General features: G+C 33.5%; 2 protein-coding genes across 2 annotated transcripts; both read right to left on the bottom strand.

Moving 5' to 3' along the window:
- Positions 1–1,614: 1,614 nt before the first annotated feature.
- LOC112022415 (uncharacterized) lies at positions 1,615–12,201 on the bottom strand. The gene is made up of 6 exons (XM_065767745.1): positions 11,877–12,201; positions 9,864–10,056; positions 8,020–8,106; positions 4,587–4,979; positions 3,709–3,856; positions 1,615–2,757 (listed from the first exon to the last, which is right to left on the bottom strand). The coding sequence occupies exons 2-6, from the start codon at positions 9,993–9,995 to the stop codon at positions 1,748–1,750; spliced, it is 1,770 nt and encodes a 589-aa protein (XP_065623817.1). The 5' UTR covers positions 9,996–10,056; positions 11,877–12,201; the 3' UTR covers positions 1,615–1,747.
- Positions 12,202–13,176: 975 nt separating this feature from the next.
- On the bottom strand, positions 13,177–21,482 carry LOC112022053 (NADPH--cytochrome P450 reductase). The gene is made up of 18 exons (XM_024054623.2): positions 20,935–21,482; positions 19,587–19,646; positions 19,384–19,460; positions 19,224–19,281; positions 19,018–19,101; positions 18,906–18,942; positions 17,730–17,799; positions 17,373–17,567; positions 16,997–17,089; positions 16,047–16,272; positions 15,864–15,947; positions 15,559–15,710; positions 15,391–15,487; positions 15,093–15,242; positions 14,934–15,011; positions 14,713–14,835; positions 14,509–14,622; positions 13,177–13,734 (listed from the first exon to the last, which is right to left on the bottom strand). Exons 1-18 carry the CDS (start codon positions 21,238–21,240, stop codon positions 13,654–13,656), a joined length of 2,085 nt encoding a protein of 694 aa, XP_023910391.1. The 5' UTR covers positions 21,241–21,482; the 3' UTR covers positions 13,177–13,653.
- Positions 21,483–25,343: the final 3,861 nt, after the last annotated feature.

Here is a 25,343-nt window from a genome sequence, read left to right as displayed (position 1 = left end):
TGCCTTACATTGTCTTTGTTGTATAAATATATGATTTAATAGGGATCATCCCCCTTTATTTCAATCTTCATTTCTCGTATTTCATTTCAGTGAAACAAAAAACTTTTCATGTCTTTATTTCTGTATGGTAATGCATTTATCTTCCCACGGATTTCCACACACATATATATTCGTACAAGAAAGCCGTAAACATGCATTTGGCAAATTCAAGTCTGCTAATACTGGCCAAAACCCTTTATATTAATGACATTACTTGATCTTTCTACGGGAAGAAATTGGATTCAAAACCTTCTCCACAACTCATTGAATGTACACACGCACGCACACGCAAAAGTATGGTAATACTGTGGCCAAGAGTTGTTAATAGGAACCAAGATCAAGTACATGGTCATCCAAAGAGGATAAATCAAAGCTGGGATCTTCTGCAATTATATTTCTTAATTACTTGAAATCTCAGAATAAAAATCCTGAACATCCAACTAAAGTGCCTCAGCTTCAAGAATTATGCAAAAGAGAGCTGGACTCAATTGGAGGGTCATATAATTGACATAAATGAATATACACAGGTGTTCAAACATGCCCTAATCTATCTATCTACATACACAGGTGTTCTAACAGTAAATGCCAAATAACAGGTTAACTTCAATGTAATCCTAATCTATCTCTAAAGGGGGTCTTCATAAACATAGAATCTTTAAGGTGAGAATCAATTGCACATATTTGAACCATCCATGCAGTGGACTTTACTACTGTGCATAAATGTATGGCACCAGAGATTTTATTTTTCTTTTACATAATTTTATTTTTGGTTATTAAGTAAAGGTTAGAAAATGTGTCACTATAGTAGTTTTTTTTTTTCTTTGAGATACTCTAGCAGCATGTAAATCATTTAAAGATGAAGACAAAAATATTCACATATCTAAAAAATCCCAAAAAGAAAAGGCAAACCATCATAAGTCTCAATTCACAAAAACTGATATTTTAAAGATGAGATGGCAAGTTTAATCCCACTCAGTGAATGTATAATATTTATGGCACCAAAGAATCAGAATTCAATATAATCATAGGTTAAGTATATCTTTCTTTATTTCTGCAGACACCACATTCAGGCATTAAAAATAAAATAAAATAAAATAATTGCATTGCTCTAGTGCCTATAAAATAGCTGTCCTTGGATATTAACACCTTCACAACCTTGAAGTGCAACCCAATTGACGCCCAACAAAGAGGAAAGAGACCATAGTTCCCTAGCAACGTAGCGAAGAAGAAACAGATGGTCAACTGCCTTCTGGCTTGAATGCTCCCTGCTCTCATTTGTCCAGGATGAAGGTTGTTTTAACGGTCTAAATTTCAGGTTTTATCTAAGGTTGTATTTGGATGACAACATTTGGATTTGAATTTGAAATACATTTTAATTAGCTACTTTCATTATTAGCTTCCTTCTGCTCAGTCTCATCCATGCATACCATACGTGGACAATTTCTGCTCTTCTTTTTTTCTTTTCTTCAAGACATTAATAACACCCTGCTCTCTCTCTCTCTCTCTCTCTCTCTCTCTCTCTCTCTCTCTCTATATATATATATAGGGAAACTATCATAATAACACATTTTAGCATAATATTACAAAGATGCTCATCTATTTATTTATTTTCAATATCCTTTAACATTTAGATTTACACTAACACGATTTTCCCAAAACAATTCAAAATAGAACCCAACAAAATCCTGTTAAGAGTAATTTGCACAAGTTACTTAACCTTCTCCCCTTCAATCTCATTGCCAGCCTCAATTTTAATTAGAACCTCCTGCTTTTCACCACATTCATCTTCTATCATGCTTGGCAAATTTGCCCGTTTCTCATTTGCACTTTGATTCTCAGAGTTCACCTCAGGGGCAGATTGATTGTCACCTCTAACTGGTGAACTCATCATCTCATTTTCATTTGCATTTTGTCTAGTTTCAGCCTGGTCATCAACAACAGTTCCTTCAGCACTATCATCTGTCTTCATGTTCAAAGAACTATTAGGATTCTTAACATCAGTCATTTGTATTTTAGACACTGTTTCAGTGTCTGATGACGGTGCTTTATCTTCTTGGACTTGCTCTTTGGGTGCATTGCCTGATGCCGAAGCTTTGATCTCTTCTGCAGTCTTAACCTCCTGTTTTGGCAGAACTTCAGAGGGCAGAGTAGAGCTAACAATGTTAGTCTGTTCAGATGACATCTTCAATGATGTGGCAAAGGTGGATGGACTATGCTGAATCGTTGGCGAGACAGCCTTTACTGAACCAGAATGCGAAGCAGTAGGTATGACTGTGACAGCAGGATGGGAGGAAGACGATGCAGCTTCAAGGCCAGTGCCAACATAACGTACATTGGTTTGAGTTTCTATTTGAGTTGACACACCACGAGGCATGGGCAATTTTGTTGAAGAAACACCAGTGGGTTTGATATGGACAGCATTCTTTGCCTGAGTAGCCTTGATAAATGATGCAACATCTGATGGAGAAGCAATTCGTGCACCAGCAGCAACTGCAGTTTCTCTTAACGCAGAATCTGAACAAATACCAGGCTTTGTTAAAGGCTTTTTTGCAGATACTCGAGATTTTTCTGTGGAACCCAATGATCCCACAGGAGATGATTTTTTAGGGACAGGGCCCTGTTGAGACTGGCCTTTGGCTTGTAGTGAGCTGCTGCCAATCTTAACAGCTTCAGCAGTTGTAGTTGGAAGCACAGAGTTACTGGTTGTATTTGTGCCAGCTGATCCAAATTCAAAGGATCGTCCATATTTAGAAAAGGCAAGTACCAAAGACTAATTGCATTAGAAACATCATAAACCAAAAAATAGTACGCAATCAATCATGTAACAGAAGATAACCATTCATACAAATTTAAGACAACTTTGTAAATTGCTTTCAGCTAAAGTATAGAAGTTTAAAGCTTTAAGAAACACACATCATTTATCTTATCTTCTCAGGGAAATTCATTTTGCCTTGTCAAAATTATATCCGATCTGTCTTACAGGAAAATTTAATAATTCTGTAGGAAAGTATATACTTTCCGTATTAGTAAAGACCAAACAAAGCATTGGATTATTGGAGAAAATCATGGGATTGGAATAAATCAAGAAATTGATTGCTAAAAAATTTCATACAATTAAATTTTCTCCATATATATATATATAGTATATAAGATCTCCACATGATCAAACACTACTAAGCATTTGACCCAGCAGGCTAGCAACAAAGAAGATTCAAAACATTGGCCTGAACTACACATAGAACGCTATGACACACACACACACACACATATATATATAGTATATAAGATCTCCACATGATCAAACACTACTAAGCATTTGACCCAGCAGGCTAGCAACAAAGAAGATTCAAAACATTGGCCTGAACTACACATAGAATGCTATGATGAGAAAATAGCATCAGCTTTGGTTGACCTTCCACCACAACTTCAGGGATAAACAAATAAGCAGCTTATGGAGGTTATCAAACAAGCATGTCCCCCATGAAAGAGGTGTTTCACCCACCAAGTAGTTGAGATTCATGATAAACTGTGAATGTAACATCTCTTCATCTTGCAAATACATCCAATAAGAGTGGAACAGACTGATTAATCAAGCAGTAATAGAATTTGATAAATTGTTTGCCAGGTATTTCAATAAAGTCAAATAGATCAAAATGGAGAAGAGATTACCAGGGCGAGCTGCTGTTAGGCTTTTAACAGGCATGAGGGCTAGGGAGATTGCATGATGAGCTGCCCGCCGTTCCTCAGAAAGTTGAGAGCCAGAGGGATTGGTTCCCACATTCAAGATGCCACGTCGCTTCCTAATAATGGCCCACCTCTGCATATGTAAGAAAAGCCCATAACAATCAATGTTAGGAAGAAAAGAAAAACCATGCAAAAAGGAAAGGGCAAAACAGCTCTAAGAATTGATTGAGGTTAAATTTTCAGTTTTTCACCAGCATGACCTACATTGTATCACATGTTCGGAAAAAAAAAATTGTAAGTCATCCAAAATACGCCCTTAATTTCAAAATGATTTATTTTAGTTCATTCTGCATACAAACTACTGTCTCAGTTTACTTCTTTTATTTCCCTTATGGAACATATATGAAGTGAGATGCAAAATAGGAGACCATAATTCATATAGAGGAAGTATGTTACTTTAATAAGGCAAAAACTAAACAGCACCATGTGAACTAAAAAAAGACTTTTCAAGATGTTAAAAAGGTTTACGGCCCTAAATTGTAAAATCAGGTGATTCGCAGTTCATGTAGTTTACTAGACTTAATTAGTCTGTCTAATAGATGGTACATCTGAGTGATTTCTTAGAGATGAGTCAGCTATCATCCATCCCACAGCCTAAGTGGTTCAACTAGACTACGAAGCTGAATTTCTTGATCAATCACAGATGGGATCCAGTGACTCTAAACACTTTTTTTTTTTTTAATTATAATTATCCATAAGGAAACGGCTTTAACCTAGAAAGTTTCTATTAACTATTAATCAAATGCTTACTAATGAAACAACCAAGTAAAGTTTAATGTGTTGGTTGACAGAAGGAAAATAACCTGAGATAGCTGTGTAGCAGTCCTATCACCCTTGAAGTCTCCCCTTAAAATATTTGCCCAATTTCCTTCACCACATTTCTGCACAGCAGCAATCAGTTCCAGATCTTCATCCTCTGACCATGGTTTTCTTTTCCTTCGAAGAGGCATGCTGCCATTTGCTGATCCATTTGCATCCAATAATTCATGAGGTGCAGCAGCTGAAGGAAGGGTCTGTTTCTGAACAGACACAGGAACAGTAATGTTCATCCCTTGCATTGAACAAGTGGCTTCTGAATTTTCAGAAGGAGAATCTCTTGATGAAGAGCCACTAGGTATATATATGGTTAATGGAGCCTCAACTATTGAGCTGGTTGGGATACTAGTGTCACTTGGTAATCCAGAAGCAATTAGAACCTGAACAAAGCAACCATTCCCATAAAATAAGCAGGAGAAAACGAAGATCTATAAATCAGTTAAATCAACAAATAATTCAAGCACCATCATTGTTCAGACATATCAAACCCCTATCAGATGTGAAAACATGACCTGCCAGCGAAAATAAGAATCTAAACGACTGAACAGATATTTGATGGCATGAATACTCCAGAAGTTGATCAAAATGGATAAAAGCTGAACGCATATACAACTGGGATAAAACCAGAATCAATAAAATGCAAACAATCAAAATGTCATTTTTTTGAGGTTGATCAAAATGGATAAAAGCTGAACGCATATACAACTGGGATAAAACCAGAATCAATAAAATGCAAACAATCAAAATGTCATTTTTTTGAGAAAAAAAATCAAAATGTCATGAATATCTAATCAAACCATTTTGATGCAAAACCTCAGCTGTCCCACCCATTTATAGAAGAACACGGTCAAGATGTATTACTATCTACAAATGGTAAATTGTACACAGTGGAATTTCGGAGTGGATTGGTCAGGGGGAGGGACGGCACATGCTTCTTCACTGTGGTGTTGCTTCTTCGTTGACTAGTGCATTATGTGTCGTTGCTGCGGTGAGACAGTGGATGTCTTTAGGATTTTTGGGATTTCATGGGTTCCCTCACGTACGGTGCAAGATTGTTTATTTAGTTGGTGGAATTGGTTGGGGAAGCAATCATCTTACATTTGGAATCTAGTTCCGCTGTGTTTGATGTGGTGTATTTGGAGGGAATGCAATCGGCGGACGTTTGAGGATTTGGATAGATCTGAAGACCCAGCTGCTTGCTCTCTTTTCTGGTTCCCTTTTTGATTGGGCTAGGGATTGGGGACTCACATCTAGTGACTTTATTCCTTTTTTCCTTAGCTCTCTTCTTCTTTGTAATTAATGCTTTTTATGTTTTTGCTGTTTTATCGTTTTTGTACTTTTATTATGCTGGTGTTTTTTTGCATCTCACAGTTTTTTGAATATACTTTTTCTTACCTATCAAAAAAAAAAAAAAAAAAAAAAAGCATGCTTCTTCGCCCTAATTGATGTCACATACCCAAGTCTTTAGCCACAATTTTTATTCTCTATGCTAAAAACCAATTTTAAAACTTCCTCTATGGAATATGTACAGTTCAGAATCAGCAAGTTGCTGGCAGTTTATGGAACTCTACTTGAGCCAGAACATATATCATGGGACAGCCTCTTTGTATTTCAATCATCAATCTTCTAAGTGATTCTAAACAGTAATAAATTCATGAAATCAAAGCTTTCTAATCACTTGTATATTCTTACACATGTCTAGATTGGATTCTAGATCTTTTTGTCAGCAAAGCATAATTGTAAGCTTATCTGACGTAGGACAAGGGGAACAGGGTTTAATAGGGCTTTAGGAATGAAACAAAGGTGAGAATCAAGATTTTGGTTGCAGTGAACAGTGCTGTGAATAGTAATCATGAACAGTAAATACAAGATAAATTCCTAAGAATCACTCCTAGGATTCCTTGACACAAACCGCAACACACTTATAGCTCTAAAGTCTGAAAATATTATTAATCTCCCCCTCAATAGAAAACACCACAACTCTTTAAATAGAAGACTAAACCTAATCCTAGTAGAACTAGGATTTCTTAAAAACCTAATAAAACTTGGACTTGGACTCCTTGGGCTCTAATACTAAACCCAAATTAAATAACTAAACTTAAATAAAACCCAATGAACTAATAACACAGCCCATTCCAGAAAACATAAAATTACTAAAATACCCCTAACACTTAAAACTAATTAAAAGTCTTAGGACGCATTTTATATGTCTTCAATGGTTGCTGCCATGGTCCTCCATCATTATCTGATACAAGTCCGTTAAGAAGTTCAGCACTATACTAGGTTTCTTGATGAATTCTTGAATAAGGGTTGATGGTTAAGAGTTTAGGTTAGGAAAGAATGAATGTTGATGGCTGTTTTGGGGCTGAAACAGGGGATAAACAGAAAATAACATAAATAAAACACTAGGCAATCACACTTAGGTCTTCCTAAGCATCACACCTAGGGTTCCTTGGCATCACACCTTGGAGAAGTTTGCATCACACAAACAAAGCTTAAAAATAAGCTGCTGAATTTTATTAATCAATCACAATATTCTCCATAACATGACTGCCTTTACATAGAGGCTATAGTTATCCTTTTCCTAGTAGGACTTGCACTCTAAATAACCTATTCCTAGAATGAATAGGAATACTAGTAATAATTAAATAAAAGACTTAATAATACGCAAACGTTAAATAAGACTCATGGGCCTTTGGTACGACCAAGGACAGCCCATGCCAGATTTGTGAAAATTACCAAATTGCCCTTATTCTAATAGAACTTAATTAAAACTGATCCAGCAGCTTCTCAACCTAAAAGACTTAATACTAATAACTAAAATGACCTATCAATGGTGCTAAGAAGGTCCGACATCAAAACTAGACCACAATTCTTGAATCTTTGTATATTTAATCTTCTTTTTCCTTGAGCACTTCCTTGTCTTCATCATATCAGTGGATCATTTATTGATTCATTGTGAGAAGGCTAATCACTTGTGGCATTTTGTCTTTAGATCTTTTGGGGTCTCTTGGGTCTTACTAAGAACAGAACCAGATCTCCTTTTTGGTTGGATGAATTGGTTGGGGAAGCTCGGAAGCGCAATAAATGCATGTCTGAGGATGTGGAAAGCTCAGGAGACCAGCTGCTTGCTTCATTTATTGGTTCTATGTTTGATTGATCTCAGGCTTGGGGGCTCGCATCTAGTGATTCCCTTCCATTTGACTACTCATGAAGTAGTTTTGAAATAAATTTTCTTCTTACTTATCAAAAAAAAAGCATAATTCTAAGCAAACTGGCAGGGCTATTTGGCCATCCAGTAAAGTAAAAAATAGAAATAGTCAATTCATCAAGCAAAACCTATTTCATTAAAAGTATTTACCAAGAAAATCAAAATAATGAAAACACATCAGTCATTTAGTATGCAATTTATTCACTTACCTTCACACATGCTGCAGCCTCTGTTGAAGATTCACAGCTAACAGGGGGAAATGCTTCCACTTCAGATTCCAAATCACTATCATCATCCTGCAAGCCAATGTTAACATCGGTGTTACATGAAAAATATATCTATCTTAAGTATAACTCTGGGCATGCGAGGAAAAGTTTATTTTAGACAAAAGAAAAGGTATAGCTTGCAATTTGGTGGGGCGAAAGTTGTCTCACAAGAGGTGGAAATTTTAATTTATATAAATCTGAGAAAGTTTTGAGATGATAACGTATTTATGCACAGTACAAGTATTTCATTCTATTATGATAGGACCAGAAATAAGTACCATTTCACTAAAGAAGTGGGTGTGCAAGAAGCTAATAAATTTTTACTTCAAGCTCGCAAGATAACTTGGCTATATTTTTAATGTATTCATAATTAAACTTAAAAGAATGTTCTATGGAATGCCAAAACCTGTTCCAATAGGATTTAATCACTATCATCACATAAAAAGTTCAGTTGCTTCCATCCAAAGACCGGGAGAAAAAATGACCAAGACAAACACATTTTCAATGTTACGCTTAGTCTTATAATTACAAGACTCCACACTGTGTTGCCAAAACATTTAGGCTGTCAAATATTCATTGCCAAGCCAAAATGTTAGTTGGCAATCTTTTACTTGCTAGCCAAAAAAAATACAAACTAGGGTCATTCAACATTTTCTAAAATACCACCCTGTAGAACCCAGATAATTTCGCCAATTCTTATAACACATTACATATTTAGCACCTCTCCCATGTGCCTAAATGTGCTTCAAATTCAACTATTTACTATCAAACCATCGAATACCAAAACTTCAATACTAGCCATCATATTAACCTTCTCACAAACCCCATCATATGCATTAGGTAAGACCTTTTTCTTTTTTTAACATATTACAGCATTCAACTATAGTTTCATATTATCCATTCATTTTGAAATAAGGTGGATCAGATTTTGTTACATCATCAAAATTTTAATAAATATCAAAACAATATTAGTTAATGTTTATTCCATGGTAAAATCTAATCTACTCATTTCAAAAAGAATGATGTTAAGGATATTATAAATTTTACTACATAAGGCTTACAAACTAATGTGTTATCAATCATAAAAACTAATTCAAACATTTATTTATTATGTTGTTAAAAGTGGCACCAATGACATTAATTAACAAATCAATTCACACACATTTTGAAGTGAATTCATGATACATCACTTTGTTATAAAGTTATGTAGTAAAATTTGTAGTATACTAGTAACCCTGGCATCACTCTTAACATTTTTTTTCTTTTAAATATTCAAAATGGATGAAAAGGATTTTAGTAACTCTATAGTGTATCTCCTAAAAACTCAAGAAAATGCTAGAACCACTACAAATTTTACTATTAATGTAACAAGAATATGATCGATGTGAAAATGCTACAAACACACCCAAAAAAAAAAAAAAAAATTAACAATTTTTTTCACAACAATTGAGTTGACAAACTTTTACTAATCTAGAGCCACCATTGGCATCATTTTTTTCACAAAAAATTCTAAGACCGCATAAAATGGCACAACTTGTGCCACATGCGGCAGACTATGAGTGACGGAGAAAAAGTGGTGGGTTAAGGAAAAAGTGTAAGATAGTTGTGGAAAAAGTTGTGACATGTAAACTTAGAACTACTCTTTTTTCACCTGCCACTAACAATCTGCCAGGGTGTGAAGTTTTTTGACAAATTTTGTGTGTACATAGACACTCTGGATTCCAATACAGTTGGACACTTGGATACCAAAAAAAAAAAAAACTAATAAAAGTGGCAGAGTGACTGACCAGAAGCTGAGCTCCATGATCGAATTTATGAAGCAAAGTATGGTGGTAAGCTAAATGGCGCCATAGCATCTGGTACTCTCTAGCATCAGAAATCCCAGTGGAAGTATTCTTCACCAACGCATTCCAATCCATATTCACCTCCGCACTGTGCGTCACTTCTTGAAGCAAAGCCAGCACCGTCGTCGCCGAGTACCTGCCCAAACCCAAAATACTTCACAATCCAATCAACAAAAACTGAAATTGATAATGTGGATTTTCCGTACCAAACGCCACATTAGTCTCTCAAACAATTGAAAAAAATGACTAACCGGTCTAATAGTGTTTTATGGTCTAAGTTGGATTTAGAAACTAATTTGATCAATTTTAAGAAGTCTTGAACCTGATTAATATTAACCCAAATCTTAAGATATATTAATTGAATTTACCATATATTTTATCCATAAAACCATTATTAAGTCCATTTCTATTATTATTTTCGATATTTTAGAGAGTAATGAAGTAAATAAAAAAAATAAAAAATAAAAGAAGGAAACTAGCTATAAAATCATGATACAAATAAGTAATTAGCTTCCATTTATTTTTAACCATTTTCTCACTAACTTAAATTTTTTTCTCCTTTTTTTTTCTTCTAAAAAAATTGATCTTTTTAAATTGAGTTCTCTCTCTACCCTTTATGTTCAATAATTGCCAAATTAATTCCCTTAACAAGTCTCAAGTGAAACACATGGTTTAATCAATTATTTCCCGCTTTTCTTTGTACCTTGTTTATCACAGTTTGTATTTTTAATCACAGGTATTTCAGCAAAACTAAACCTTTTATTAAATTATTTATTTCATTTTCACTTAGCTAATTCCAAGGGTTTTTTTTTTTTTTTGGAGAAAATTTAATCCAAGGTGATCGTGTAGTTTTCTTAGGTTTTTTTTTTTTTTTTTTTTTTTTTGAAACTATAGTTTTCTTAGAATTTAACTATTTGTGTATAATTTACTTTTACTAATATTTTAAAGAAAGTATCCTTTAATAGAATATTAAATGCGTATATTAATTTGTTAGGTTGGAGAACAGAGAAGGTTGAAAATACTTGTCCACCAAACTACAGAATAATTTATCCTTAAAATACTCCAATAATTGATAATAATTGCCTACTTTGAAACAATAAAGTAATAAACTGATAAAGCACTTCTATTTTTTTGAGTAGTATATAAATATACCGATCACCAAGAAAGAAAACAAAACCAAATGTGCAATTTGGACCATGTGGTTTTATATTGACAACGAGAAAACGTTAAAAGAAAGAAAACAAAAGTATTGGAAATAAACATCCCATTGGAGATCGCAGGTGTTTGAGCTATTGGATAAAACAGCCATTGAGATGTCATGTTTTTTTGTTTTTTTTTGGTAAATTCTGCTTTTTATTATTCTTATATTTTTTTAGTAATTATGAGATGTCATGTATTTATTGGTGTAAAATTAAAATAGTTTATCACTAATAATCTATAAGAAAGTGATATCGCACCTGTCAATCTTTTACTAATTCAAGAAAAATGTGAAAATGAAGTTTGTTGGGTCACCATGTGCTTGCATTGTTTCTGCATTCATCTCAAGGTCTAAAAAATTATAATCTTATCTTGTTCCAAAATACCACAATAAGGAATCTAAAGGTCAGTGGTGGACCTTTTCGTAAAGTCTGAGAAAACAACAAAGAATTGGTCATATATAATATAAACACTGTTATGTTCCCAATAACTTGATTTGGGAATTGAACTTCTAGAAGACCAAAAACAAATGGTATGAATTCAAGATAAATCTCCAAGTGGTTGAACACACACCCACATTCCAGAATTACTTCCAATCTGAACCATCAAGCTATAAAAGAAAACAATAGGCTACCACTGTTGTAATGTCCAATAACTCAGCTAAGGCAAGGTGAATACCAAGTGGCTCTTCGTACCAAGGTTTTCATNTTGAGAGAGAGAGAGAGAGAGAGAGAGAGAGAGAGAGAGAAATGGAGGAACCTCTGGAGGAGAGAGGAGATATCGTCTTCGCTGATGAAGCTTTTTTTTTTTGCTTTTTGGTTTTCTCAACCATTGTTGTTGTTGTTGTTGTTGCTGCTTTTTTGAGCTATGGTGATAATAATAAGGGCATGGTTTTTTTGAAGAGCGAGAAACCCTAGAATGAAATTGAGAGAGAGAGAGAGAGAGAGAGAGAGTGTGTTGGTCGGAAGAGAAAGGAAGAGAGTTATGGAAGGAAGGGAGAGAGCGTGGAAGACACGCGCGCGCCCTTGTGAGGGTGATTTTATGGTTGCCAGAGAAATATTGATTCTTCTTCGGTGGTACGGGAAAAGTGGAGCCGTTAAAGGGAGACAGAGCTAATGACTGTAGTGCCCCTGGTCTTTTTTTTTTTTTTTTTTTGAGAAGATATAATTTAAGGTAAATTTCATTAAAATATGTGGAGAATTGAGTTAATATCAAATAGGCCCACGATTTTTTTTAACTAGTAAATTTGATTCTTAAAGGTAACTTTTATGTGGCGTTTGGTACAGGATAATGTTTTAGAATTTTTAAAAATGTTTAAAAATTCTCATATTTGATTGCAAATTATGCTAAGGAATCAGATGTCAGAGGAATCTGGATTCTCCCCTTAAACCCCTTTTAGTAGGAATGTGGATTCTCTTTAAAATAGGTGGGAATTCAGATTCCCAAGGTTAAAGAAAATTGTATTTTTTATAAATTGATAATTTTAACCTTTTTTTTTAAATGACTTGGTAATTTACATTCAAATCTAAATATAGAATGAGAAAAATAAATAATTCATTTAAAATTCTTGAGAATAAACCAAACATAGGAATAGCTACATTCTTAGAAATTGGAATCACATTCCTAAGAATCTGGATGCTAGGAGTAATGTGGATTTTCCCGTACCAAACGCCACATTAGTCTCTCAAACAATTGAAAAAAATGACTAACCAGTCTAATAGTGTTTTATGGTCTAAGTTGGATTTAGAAACTTATATTTGATCAATTTTAAGAAGTCTTGAACCTGATTGGCTCTTCGTACCAAGGTTTTCATTCACATTTTTACCATCTGAACAGTTGAATGACTTGATCTATCAGAAGTATTCCGACAATATATTTGGGTAATTTAAAGTAGTATCCTTGACCCTTGGACTGTGCCCATCGTTTTTTGGTCCTTGTTCTTTTTATATTCCAGCTATATTTTTCTGGGAAAGCACATCAAAGCAATGTTAAGAAAACAACGTTTGTTTCCCTCACCAAGCCCTAAAAGAAAGAGTGACAGTCCTATTCAAGGAGAAAATTCAACCATCAAAACTTGTTCATTTTTAAATCATACACAATAGCACTGCCACAATGAAGTTGTATCAGTTTAGGCCCCTGGCTGAAGAATTAAATGTCCATCAAACAAGAGCAAAATTCAGTCATATTCTACCTTATTATAATTATTCATACAACACAATCCAAAACTACCTGTGAGTATTCTGTTTTGGACATGGACATCTTTGTATTAAGCAACTATTTTGTTCCCTAAAAATAAATTTTCCTTGTATTTGAAAAATAAGAAAAAAAAAGGGGGGAAAAAGAAGACGGGACAAACATGTTGCAAACCATAAATAAATTTTATAGGAAACCAGATTTCGGTTTTCATCATGTTTGTCCCAACCTGCTGCCATGACTCCAGGAGAGCAGGAATTAGCCATTCAAAGAGGCTTAAGCTTCAAGAAAAATGAATCTACTGCTGCGTTTTGTTTTGGATGCTACAACCAACAAAGGATTGTCACCAGACATCTCTAAGGTATCGTCCGTCCATCTGGAGTTTCTTTACTATAGCCTCTGCTTTTGATGGTTCCACATTTTCCTGAAATTCATACCATAAAAAGATTTTGAAACATGATTCCTCCAATCGAATACCAAACACTAATGGCACTCATAAAAATAAGTGAGATTGAACTCAAGTCTATTTTTGTGCATTCTTTATTACAGCGGTGTAAGATGATTTAAAAAAGAAGTGGGTGGGGGCGGGGAGAAGGTCTCTTGTATTTCTATAGTTGATTTCATGAATATTTTGAACCTTCGATTGTAATTTCTAGGAATTTTAGTCTCTCTTTTAAAGCTTCCCTTTATTCTAATAAAATTTCTTATTACTTATAAAACAATAAAAAAAAAATAAGTGAGATGGATGAAGTGGAAAGTGCCAATTGGATGTTGCATAGCACCATTCGATCTAAGCAAATAAACGTATAAAAAATGTTGCTAGTCAACTATACATATATATATATTGTTTTTTTTTTTTTAGATAACGTAAAAATTTATTAAAAATCATTGCCAATCCGAGCCTAGTCAACTATATGTTAAATGATAAAATATGCGAGAAGTCAAGAAACAAAAGTTTAATAAATCAGGTGTACAAGAGATAAATAAGCACATATAAAGGAAAGGTGATACATGTATGTGACGGCAAAATTTTGATTTAAGAATAATAGTAAAATATGTAGCAATAATACACCCAGCCCTGAACCATATTATTTCCCTATACCCCTGAAAGATAGTTGCCTCTCCTTAGGTATAGGTGCAACCCCTGTTTGACAGAGAGAGAGAGAGAGATTGGGAGGGCGAGGGGTAGAGTATGTACCTGCTCCTGGACAATGGTATGCAAAGTCCGATGAACATCTCTGGCCATACCCTTGGCATCACCACAAACATATAAATATCCCCCCTGTGAAACCAGGCTCCAAAAATGTGCAGCCTGTACATGAAAAAGAATTGTTGATGCAGTTAGAAATAATATGTTACACCTCACAAACAGCAATCTTACTTGTTTCCTACCACTACTTACTTGGTCCATCATCTTATGTTGAACATACTCCTTTTGTGGACCCTCCCGTGAAAATGCAACAATCAGCTCTGAGAGCACACCTTGTTCCACAAAATTGTTTAGCTCATCCTCATAAATAAAATCCTATAAACAAAGATCAAAGTTAGGAAATCATACAGTGCACTCAATTTTTTTCAAAATTTAATTGTCCTTGAAGGTACACACAAAACAACAATCATTACCATCCGACGATTTCTACATCCAAAGAAGAGTAATGCAGGGCCAAGTTGTACGCCCTCCTCTTTAAGTGCCATTCTTTCCTGGAGAAAGAATTATAAATTTAATTTTCATCTTTACATACACTAGCCATAAAACTCCATTATTATAAAATCACTCCGGACCTGCAGAAATCCTCTGAAAGGTGCGAAGCCAGTACCAGGTCCAACCATGATGATAGGTGTTGAATGATCAGCTGGTAACTTGAAATTAGATTGCCTAATAAAAATAGGAGCCCAGCTACAGTTACGGCTCTTCTCCAGAGGAACTGCATTCTGTTTTCATTCAACATGGTTGAATATTACAACAAAGCCTTAGAGATGATGCACATGTTGAATTGATAGACTACCTAGTACAATAGTACAGTACTAAAAAATAGAAAAAAGAGACAAATGATAAGCATAACCACTGGCTGAGCATTACCTTCATCCAGGTTGAACACACTCCTTTGTGAATTCTGCCAGTGGGAGTTGGACCATAAACTAAAGCACAGGTTACATGAATCCTATTGGGTGCAAATCTGTATGCAGTAATATTAGTTGAAGCTCTATATTATGAGATAAATCACCATAATTAGGAAGAATTAAACACCTAGGAGAGGAAGAGATTGAATAGTAACGGGGCGGTAAGCGAGGTGCTACTGCTGCAAAAAATACACCAAGGGGTGGCTTTGCTGATGGGAACTCAGCCATGATCTCAAGTAGACTTCTCTGACTTCCAACAACCCATTTTGAGTAGTCATCCTAGACAAAGAAAATCGAAATCAGAATTAGCAAGAACACATAAACAAACGATAAATATCTAACAAGAACAAAAAGAACCACACCCCACCCCCCTTCTCAAAAAAAAAAAAAAAAAAAAAAAAAAAAGAAGCAAAAACTTAGTGATCTGCTAACCTTCCCCTGAGGTGATGACAAAAACTTAAGCCTCTCTGCTTCATTAGGTTCAACAGCATGAGCAGCCAAAGCAATCAGAGCAGCCTGAAAGCACAAACAATCAGAAACCATTAAAAACAATTATTGAAGTAATTAATCAAGAACAGAAAAAAGGGAATAAATTGTCAAAGGCAAAAAGGTAACCTTCCGAGGAGGATTTAAGAGATCAGCATAACGTGCCAACGCAGCGCGCAGTGTGCAAGGACCAGGGAAAGGAGGTGGCAATGAGCTTCCGAGGGGTGTGCCATCATCATTGTCAGTGTGAATAGAGAATAACAAGTCTAGAGGTTGACCCAACAATTTTCCAGCTTCTTCAACAGTTTCATCACAATTCTCAGCATAAACACCCACATGGTCTCCAGTTTCATACCTAAGGAAAAAGGGGGGAATGATAATCACCAGTCAAGAACTTAATTTCAGTAGTATTGCGTACAATATGTTATGCCAATCCAACTATTCATTTAACATTGAGAGAGAGAGAGATGAGCACATAAGGTAAGTAGATATTAATCCTGGAAGACTATATATACAGAAGCCTTTAAAAAAAATAAAAAAATAAAAAAAAAAAGCCCAATTCTACCTAGGCCAAAAAATCCATACAAACATGTATATCAAATATCAACTATAACACAGGTCAAACCTTCCCCCCACAATAGACATAAAAAGGTTTATCGTTTTAAGTCACAGTATGAAAGGAAAAAGCCATGATATTACTTCCAACTCTAATCATTTATAATGTAAGATTCCAAGTATTAGTTAATTTTCTATGCTTCTATTGAAAATTGAAAAAATCATTATTGTAAATGTGAGGGAAATATATAAACACAAAAAACTTGTGATTCAGTCATTTAGACTGCTTAAGTGATAAATTATTTTCCTCAACAAGTGTATTATTGGCCTGATAATAAATACACTATCATACTACAAACGCTAACATGATCCGAATCTAATGAAAATCCCACTATGGAATGAAAAATACTAGTTGCAGACTAGCCTGGTTAACAAAATGAATTTAAAAAAAGAAATCACCAACTTAAAGCTTTCACCACAAATCCAAATCTGTAAATAGAAGTGTCACATACTCATGAACTTACGTAATACCAGTCCCTGAAATATCAAACTCCAGATGTATGCAGGAGCGGTCCGATTCAGGTGTGTGAAGCTCTTTTTCAACAGCAACATTAACTCTTCAAGCAAAAGAAATAAAACCAATTTAGTGTCTGTTTGGGAATAACTTATTTAGCTGAAACTGAAAACTTTTTGCTGAAACTACTATAAATAAAGCTAAAAGGTAGCTGAAATAGTACAGTGAGATCCATGAATAATACCAAAAAGTGCAATGGGACTTATAAATAGTAGCAAAAATAAGCTAAATAGTAAAAAAACTAGCTTTTTAAGCCAATGCCAAACGCACACTTAGTAAACAATAATAGCAATAATAGAACCAACCACATGCACTACTCCAAGTACCTGCAAGGATGCTGTATATCAAATGAAGCAGTCCCATTTGCCATGTTTGAGTAATTATCCTCATAAGATGTAACAATAGGATCATGAATCACTACTCTATATTCAGGAATAACGGCGGTATATGGAGTAGATACAGTATTAGCATCATCCCCATCTAGGAGAAGCTGATCTAACTCAGGCCACAATTGTTCCCTCCTAGAAAACAACAACCAAATCATTAAAACAGAAAACTGAAAGCCATATTGCATGCTAAAGCTCTGTCTTCCCAAAGCTAATATTTAAAAACAGTTAAGGAAAACAAAAAAGTTGCAAAAAAAATAGATAAGATAAATTGCATTGAAAGATTACAAAGTATACCAAGCAGAAAAATCATCCTCAATACATTGATCGTCATCACCCAAACCAACTGGAATAAGACGCTTTGCACCTGCATCGACAAAATAGACACAAGTTCAATAGAATTTAAACAGATTATATCAAGGGGGCAAAGCAAAAATTGATCAACAACTATGCTCTTATATAACTAGAAGTTACCAGTTAGACGTATATTTTGGCATACAGATAAGTCACATTTTAAAAGAAGTTTTAGTATGAAACCATACAAAATATTGGCTCATGCAGTCACCACTTATTCCAATTGAAGACGGTGTCTCAGAAGTTAAGAAGACGACTGAAAGAAATTATTAGACATCAACTTTGGTCAAGAGCTTAGCCAAAAACTTATATGGAAGAAAAATTAATGATAGTTATCTTAGAAACCAGAATCAATATTTAAACAACAGCATGTGCTTGCTCTGCATAAAACCCCATCACAAGAAATCTCTGAAGTTACAAACATCAAATTCACAAATTTGGTTAAATCGGGTTTCAAAAAACCTGAAACATTATGAGAGACAATTTGGTAGAAATGCAGAAAATCATAATAGATGAGCTCAAGCAAGACAATCCCTATATCTCCGGGTCACACAATGAATTCACCATCTAACCTTCAAGCATCTGAAGATTACATACAAATTACTAATAACTAAAAATAACATAGCCTTACATACCACTAAAACTGTCACCTAAGCATTTAGCTGAAGGTTCATTTAAAGTCACATTAACAAGTCAATATCAATTATGTACGGCTACCATTAAGAGAGAATGCCAAAACTTGAGTACCATGTAATACAAATGCTTATTTTCATAAAAATCATCTACAAGCCTACAACTACAAGTTCATGAAGTTAAATTACTACAAAATGCTTCCCAGACAAATAACTAAATCTGTGCCCTAGAGTAGGCAGACAAGAAAGCATTAAAACGAAAGAAAGGCCTTTTGGGGTTTGGGGGCATTTTTTAAGAGGGTACAAGATTAGATGATAGAAGAATAGAACAAAGTGATTCTCACAATAGTGAATGTAAATGTTGAAAATTTCAGCACTCTCTTCCAAGTTGTCAATAATAGTAACCCAAATGCACAGCAAGGAACATTAAGAGAATTCCTATCAGAGAGTAAGGCCATGAGAATAGGTGTTTGATAGAAACATATACCTTGTTCGCTGAGTTGTTCATCAACCACGTTCCCAATCTGTTTATAAAGGGAGCCGTTAGATGCCACAATTATGATATGATAACGATGAGCATACACAGCAGACTAAATTACCTTGTTGAAATGTTCATATTGACGGTTACCCAAACCAAAAACACCATATCTGAGTTGTTGAAGCCATGCACCCCTATCATTACCCTGAAAATAAAAGCCAGGCATGTTAATATATCAGATATAAATGAAAGTACAAGTTCTAAGTTTCTAGCAACTTGGGACTTTAGAATTTGTATTCATTGTAGATTTGTAGTAAGGCTGCTAACCTCAGTAAACCATTTGTAAAATCTTGCAGCATTATCAGTTGGCTCTCCATCTCCATAACTACAATGTCAGGCCCAAATATATTGAATACACCACGCTTTCTAAAATCAATATGCATTTCAAACTGAGCATAATGCCAGTAAAGTTAAAGATCTATCTTACGTGGCCACCATGAAAAAGGCCAAAGTCTCCTTCTTCAGTTTTTCTTCATATTGATCATCATCCGCAGCATAATCATCCTATTTTAAACATAATCAAAAAAATACCGAATGGTAAAAAATAATAACAATATTAAAAATAAATCTCTTGAAGAGGATTATTCATGTAAAAATGCAACATCACACAACAATTCCAATACAACTTACCAGGTCAATAACTTTGACAACTGCTTTTTCATATCTTGCCTTGATCTCGTCAGCTAAAGCCTATGATTACAACATGCTCATATTAATGCCTAAAAACAAGTAAAAGAATTCTGCAAAATCACTGACAAATAATAATAATTATTATTATTATTATTATTATTATTATAAAGATAAACTACTCATAAGGAACCAACCATTTCAGGAGTTCAATACAAGTATTTACATAAGTTTTAATCACGCAGGATAATGACTTAGCCAGGTCCATCCCAACTGTCATTACAATGACATGACTAAACATGACTAAAAAGTCATTGCCATTTGTGCACTAAACATGTCATTGTAAATGCCGCACATAATGCACATTAATATCATCACATGCTCATGACGTGAACTCTGAAGGCGCCTAGTCCACCAACCACGCCCAAACACTAGGCACAACAAAGCTATTTCAAGTTTCAATTTTAAGTTTTAACGCAGAAAATTATCTCAGCCACACCTCAATCCATTTCACCCTAACCATAAAGTTTACATTAATTACAGAAGCCATATATGCATATAGCATTCGCCGACCCAATAATAAAACCTCATGAAAGTTACAAATAAACTTCCCACCAATTTCACTTCCTTTATTTAACACATCTTCAATATCCTTGTGGTTCCCCGTTAACTCAACTAATAAAATCTTTTGTTGTCCAATAAGGAATCAGGGATCAAATCCCGCCTGCACCAAAAAGAAAACCTTTGGTGTACCATAGGTTTCAAATTCTACAATAAGATAACCAAAACACTATTAAAAGCTTGTACCCCGTGCATAAAGCTCCCGCTTTTTACAGGGCCTGTGAGAGGTAATTAGTACGCAACCTTTCCCCAATTCTTTTGGAGAGGCTAATTCCCAGACTTGAATTCACGACCTATCGCACCAAGACACTATTATTCGCTAAATTCTATAATAATAATAAAAAATGCCCTCCTCAACACAAGAACCGCCTAGCCTAACTAAAAACAGTTTCACGCACTTTTTCTTTTTCACCAACACGTATTTCAAAAACTACAAAAACATTTCTCAAACTAATCTACCCCTATAGTATCCTCAGCTCACGTTCACTTCAATCTCTATTCTAAATTCTAAACAAACTCACATCTCATAGCGCTATATATTTTCGCAATTCTTACAACAACAAATTAGCTTTCAATACTAAGAATTTACAGTTACACATTAACATAGGCAACAAATGAAAAAGATAAAAGATTTTTACATGTTGCGCATAAAAAAACAAACACACACACAGACACACTCAAAAACGTTGAATACAACGAGCAAAAAAAAAAAAAACAGTAACAGATTTACCTTAGCGAAGCCCTCAGCAGTTCCAGTCTGAGTTCCAAAGAAAACAGAGACCTTAGTCTTTCCCGAATCAACCTCAACCTCATCGTCCTCGTCCTTGTTCGACGACGAGAACTTAGGCACTTCCACCGGCTTCACCAAACTACTACTGCTCCGATCCGACGATCTCTTCCACACAAAAACCAAAAGTCCGATTATCACAGCAAACGACGTCGTAACGATCAGTACGACCGAGTCCGATACCGACTCACCCAGCGAAATTCCCAGCACGGACTCAATAGTCCGTACCAATTCCGAATTCGAACCCATATTCAAACTCAGCTCCTTTTTTTTTTTTTTTTTTTTTATATTCAATTTTAAGCGTGATATTTGAGCTTCATTCAGATTTTTTTTTTTTGACTTCGTTTGCTGTGTCGTTTTTGTAGGGGCTTGAAAAACAAGCCCTAGAAAATGGCGGAGGCTAGCCCTAAAGACAACGGAGAGAGATCAAGAGAACGAAGAGGGCGTGGTGTGGAGACAAGGATAACTGGTCTGTGATGTGAGGTGGGGTCCACTGTCATTGACCAAAAGATATGGGCTTTTTAAAAGATAAAATTAACACGTAAAATGTTCACAGCTTTTTGGGCGGTGGACGTGGCATGCTATCCATAATAAAAATGATTTAAAACGGTAAGGTAAAATTTGTAAATATAAGGGGCGTTTGTTACCATTATTTAAACAACAGATTTTAATATTTAAAAATATTACATGTATTTTTATAAAATAACAATAATGTTACTAAAAATTTATTATCAAACGGACCCTAACTTTTTATACTATCATAATTTCTCATTCATTCGAATTTAAGATTTACATATTTTTTTATTAATATTACGCATTTAGAATTTATTAGCCTCTCTGAGCACACACGTGATAAGTGTTTCATCACATCCCTAGATATTTTTGTGATTAAAAATTATAGTAATTCCAAATTATAATGAAAGTAAATTATTAACCAAAAAAAAAACCTCTATTTGTGGTTAGTTGTAGTAATATGTGCGATTCTAATAAAATTTTAGTAAGAATGGAAGCATGTGCTATGTTAAAATTTATGGACATAACAAAATTGCACAATAATTTGTTATATAAAAGTTTCGCAAAATAATATTTCAACCTTATTTTTGAGTTGTGATGGTCTGATACTAAAAATATGTAAACACAACATTTTAGCTTTAATATAATGTTTTTTTTTTTTTTTAGTAATAACTCAATTGGTTGAAATTTCTCTCCCCCACTAGTGAAAGGTATTAATTTTTTTTTAATAGAAAAGGCTTTCATGTTTTTTTTTTTTCTTAATAATTTTTTAATGGGGGTTATATATGAAGTTATTTATAATCTTACAAGTTAGTCACTTAGTAAAAAAAAATTGTAATTTAAAAATCAACAAGAAAGTAACCCTAATTTTTAGACAATTTTTTAGTGGGAGTTAGAGTTATATTTTTACCAGATTGTTTTTTAGTTTTGCCTCTACTTAAATATAGGGGTGTAGGGTCATTTTTTAACAAAAAGAATGAGAATCCCAAACAGAAGAAACCTCTTAAATAGTAGTATAGATTAGAATTTATAAGTGAATAAAGCAATTTGAAAGTCAAAGGAGAGTGACCCTATTTTTTAGGCAATGTTTTAGTGGGAGTTAAAATTGTATTTTTACCAGATTGTCCTTTAGTTTCGTCTCTTCTTAAACATAAGAGTGTAGGAGCATTTTTGAACAAAAAAAATGAGAATCCCAAACAGGTGAACTCTTAAATAGTAGTATAGATACTATGATGCATTTAAAATTAAACACAATTTTTATCTTAAAAATATTATTAAATTTGTTTTTTAAGTAAATGTAACTAGTCACATATTAAAATTTTTACTTAAATTTAATACTACTTATGATCAATTTTTTCCCCAATTTTAATAAGACAAACCGTGTGGTAATTTTTATTGAGTATGTGTGATTTTTTTTTTTTTTAGTTCATTAATATTATATTCTTAGTATTTTGCACTCATTAACTCATTTGGTAGTGACATAAAGATTAAAAAATTTAAGTAAACACATGGTACAAAATTAGCCACAATTGAATTCTAATTTGGAATCTAATTGAATTTTGTCTAAGTTTTGACTTTAAAAGGCTTTGTCTAATTGAATATTGTCTAAGCATGTACATATGGCAGATTTTTAGGCACAAAATTAGCCACAATTGAATTCTAATTAAGGTTGAGTTTTGTCGATTAGTAAAGAGAAATGATATGTTCACAATATCTTCACAACATTTTTACAACAAATCCTAAATGGCAAGCTGTTAGTGGTTGTTATTATTGAGGAAAAAAAGTAATCTTAGTGTTAGATTCAAATTTGAACTAATAACAACTAACCACCTATAATTTGATATAAAAATGTTGTGGACGTAGCATTTCTCATTAGTAAATGTTCGATATAAGCTTAACAAAAAAAAGTAAAATATTTAAACTCAAATCAAGCTTGAACTAAGTTGTAACAAACACTGTTCAAACCGAAGCCTATTAAAAATTTCAAAATCTTGAGCTCAACTTGATTCATTAATCAAGATTAGCTCGAAATCCAATACAAGCATATTATCAAGCACATATTTAACTTGTTATCGAGCTTATTTAGTTTGTACGAGTGATTCCAACTCCTAATTATTAAGAGCTTAATAATATATGAGTTTATTTTTCAAACTAGTTACCAAGCCCATGAGTATGTATATGCTTAGCTTTTTTCTTTTAATCAAGTTTTATTGTTCACAAGCCTGTTCGTGAACAATTTATTTTGCTTGGTCTCAACTCGTTTATTAAACAAGTCAAACATAAAAATAAAGTTTAGGTTTGACTTGTTTATAAATAAACAAACACGAATGAGTTTTTTAGCAAGACATATCCCAAGATGTTTATGAATGGCTTAGTTCATTTATCGCCCTAAGCACAACTTTTGTCACAACTCTAATATGGTTAACTATATATGGTGGAGAAAAAGCACTAGATCCATATAAAAATGATAGGACTCTACTTATAATTTACTACATCATATTTGTGGACTTCGAAGAACTTTAACAATAAATCTAGAGGTACATTTTTTTAAATATTTGTTTTTAGTAAATAGTAGATATAAAATAAGTACACGTACAATTGAAAATAAGTCAGCTTATTAATTTAAAGCTATTTTTAAGCTAATGTCAAATGTATAGTTTTTTTATACAACATTTGTTCAATATATAATTATATTACGATTAACAAAATAAAGTTAAGAAAGTAAATTCATTATGCGAATTTGCGATTCCATTGGACGAAAGTTTTCATTTACTGGATTTGAATTTTTTTTGTTGAAAATACTATATAAAAATAAAAATTAGTTGAAATAATACAGTGCGACATATAAATAATACCAAAAAATATAATGAGACCTATAAATAGTAGTAAAAATAAACTAAATAATAAAATAATATTTGTGTCTCTTTCACAGCAGTTGAAATTTGCGCCATGACAAACTCGTGTCTTCAAAGATATTAATTTAATCTGTCTCCAAGTTCAAAGACAAAATCATATTTCAAAGATACGATATGAAAAGAGAAAATTTTTACTTTTCTAAATAATTTCAAAATGGGGTTATATCACCAAAATATTATTGGTTTACAAACAAGCCCCCAAACACTGGAACTTTTGTTTTACACGGATGTTTGTTTGGATGGAAAACAAAGAAAATGATGACGAACAAGAAGAAGAATGGTAGGAATATACTGTTCTGGTGTGGGATCATTTTTTTTTTTTTGGGGTTGAACTGGTGTGGAATCATTGATCTTTACAAAACATGTTAATAGTATATGGAAAATGTTAGCGGGACACCACAAGATACTCGTTAAGAAGGAGTTATTATAGACTCTAGCTAAAAAAAAATTTTTTATAGTGCTCAATTTAGATGTTAAACTATGAGACTTTACTAATTTTTGTTTATTTTCTAATCCTTTGTGGTGGACAAAGTACTCTTAATAGTTGTACTAGAAGTACTTTATAATGCCATTTATTTAAAGAAAAGTAAAGGTTAGCCAAACGAAAGAAAAGCAAAGGTTAGCCAAACAAAAATAATCGGATAGGTGACAAATTTTAACTTTTGCAATTTTATTTTAATTATTATTATTTTATTACAATGCATGTATAGAAATTTAATTCTTAGATTTTGCTAATAATTGTTTATTTGATAATATGTTTTGAGCGGCTGAAATTATAATTTCTACAAAGAAAATAACCTTAATAGATTATCAAAAACAAAATTTTATCCTAATATTGGTTGAATTAATCATTGTTAAGTTTTATTTTTTTTTTTAGTTTATGTTTTTTTGGTGTTTTGGATTGATCATATATTACATTTATGA

Source organism: Quercus suber, unplaced genomic scaffold (genome assembly GCF_002906115.3).
Source record: "Quercus suber isolate HL8 unplaced genomic scaffold, Cork oak 2.0 scaffold_843, whole genome shotgun sequence".
Taxonomy (NCBI): Eukaryota; Viridiplantae; Streptophyta; class Magnoliopsida; order Fagales; family Fagaceae; genus Quercus; species Quercus suber.
The sequence above is the reverse complement of the archived record's forward strand: the minus strand, read 5'-3'. Positions and strand labels throughout refer to the sequence as shown.

Bases quoted from the DNA above. Each gene is read 5' to 3' on its own strand.
- LOC112022415 (XM_065767745.1), bottom strand. From the start codon at position 9,995: ATGGATTGGAATGCGTTGGTGAAGAATACTTCCACTGGGATTTCTGAT. The intron at 8,107-9,863 runs GTCAGTCACTCT...ATTGGCTTGCAG, and splicing joins ATCATGGAGCTCAGCTTCTG to GATGATGATAGTGATTTGGA. The intron at 2,758-3,708 runs GTAATCTCTTCT...AATTTGGATCAG, and splicing joins CCTAACAGCAGCTCGCCCTG to CTGGCACAAATACAACCAGT.
- LOC112022053 (XM_024054623.2), bottom strand. From the start codon at position 21,240: ATGGGTTCGAATTCGGAATTGGTACGGACTATTGAGTCCGTGCTGGGA. The intron at 15,488-15,558 runs GTGTTTAATTCT...TACTGCATACAG, and splicing joins TCAATCTCTTCCTCTCCTAG to ATTTGCACCCAATAGGATTC. The intron at 15,243-15,390 runs GTAATGCTCAGC...GAATGAAAACAG, and splicing joins TGTGTTCAACCTGGATGAAG to AATGCAGTTCCTCTGGAGAA.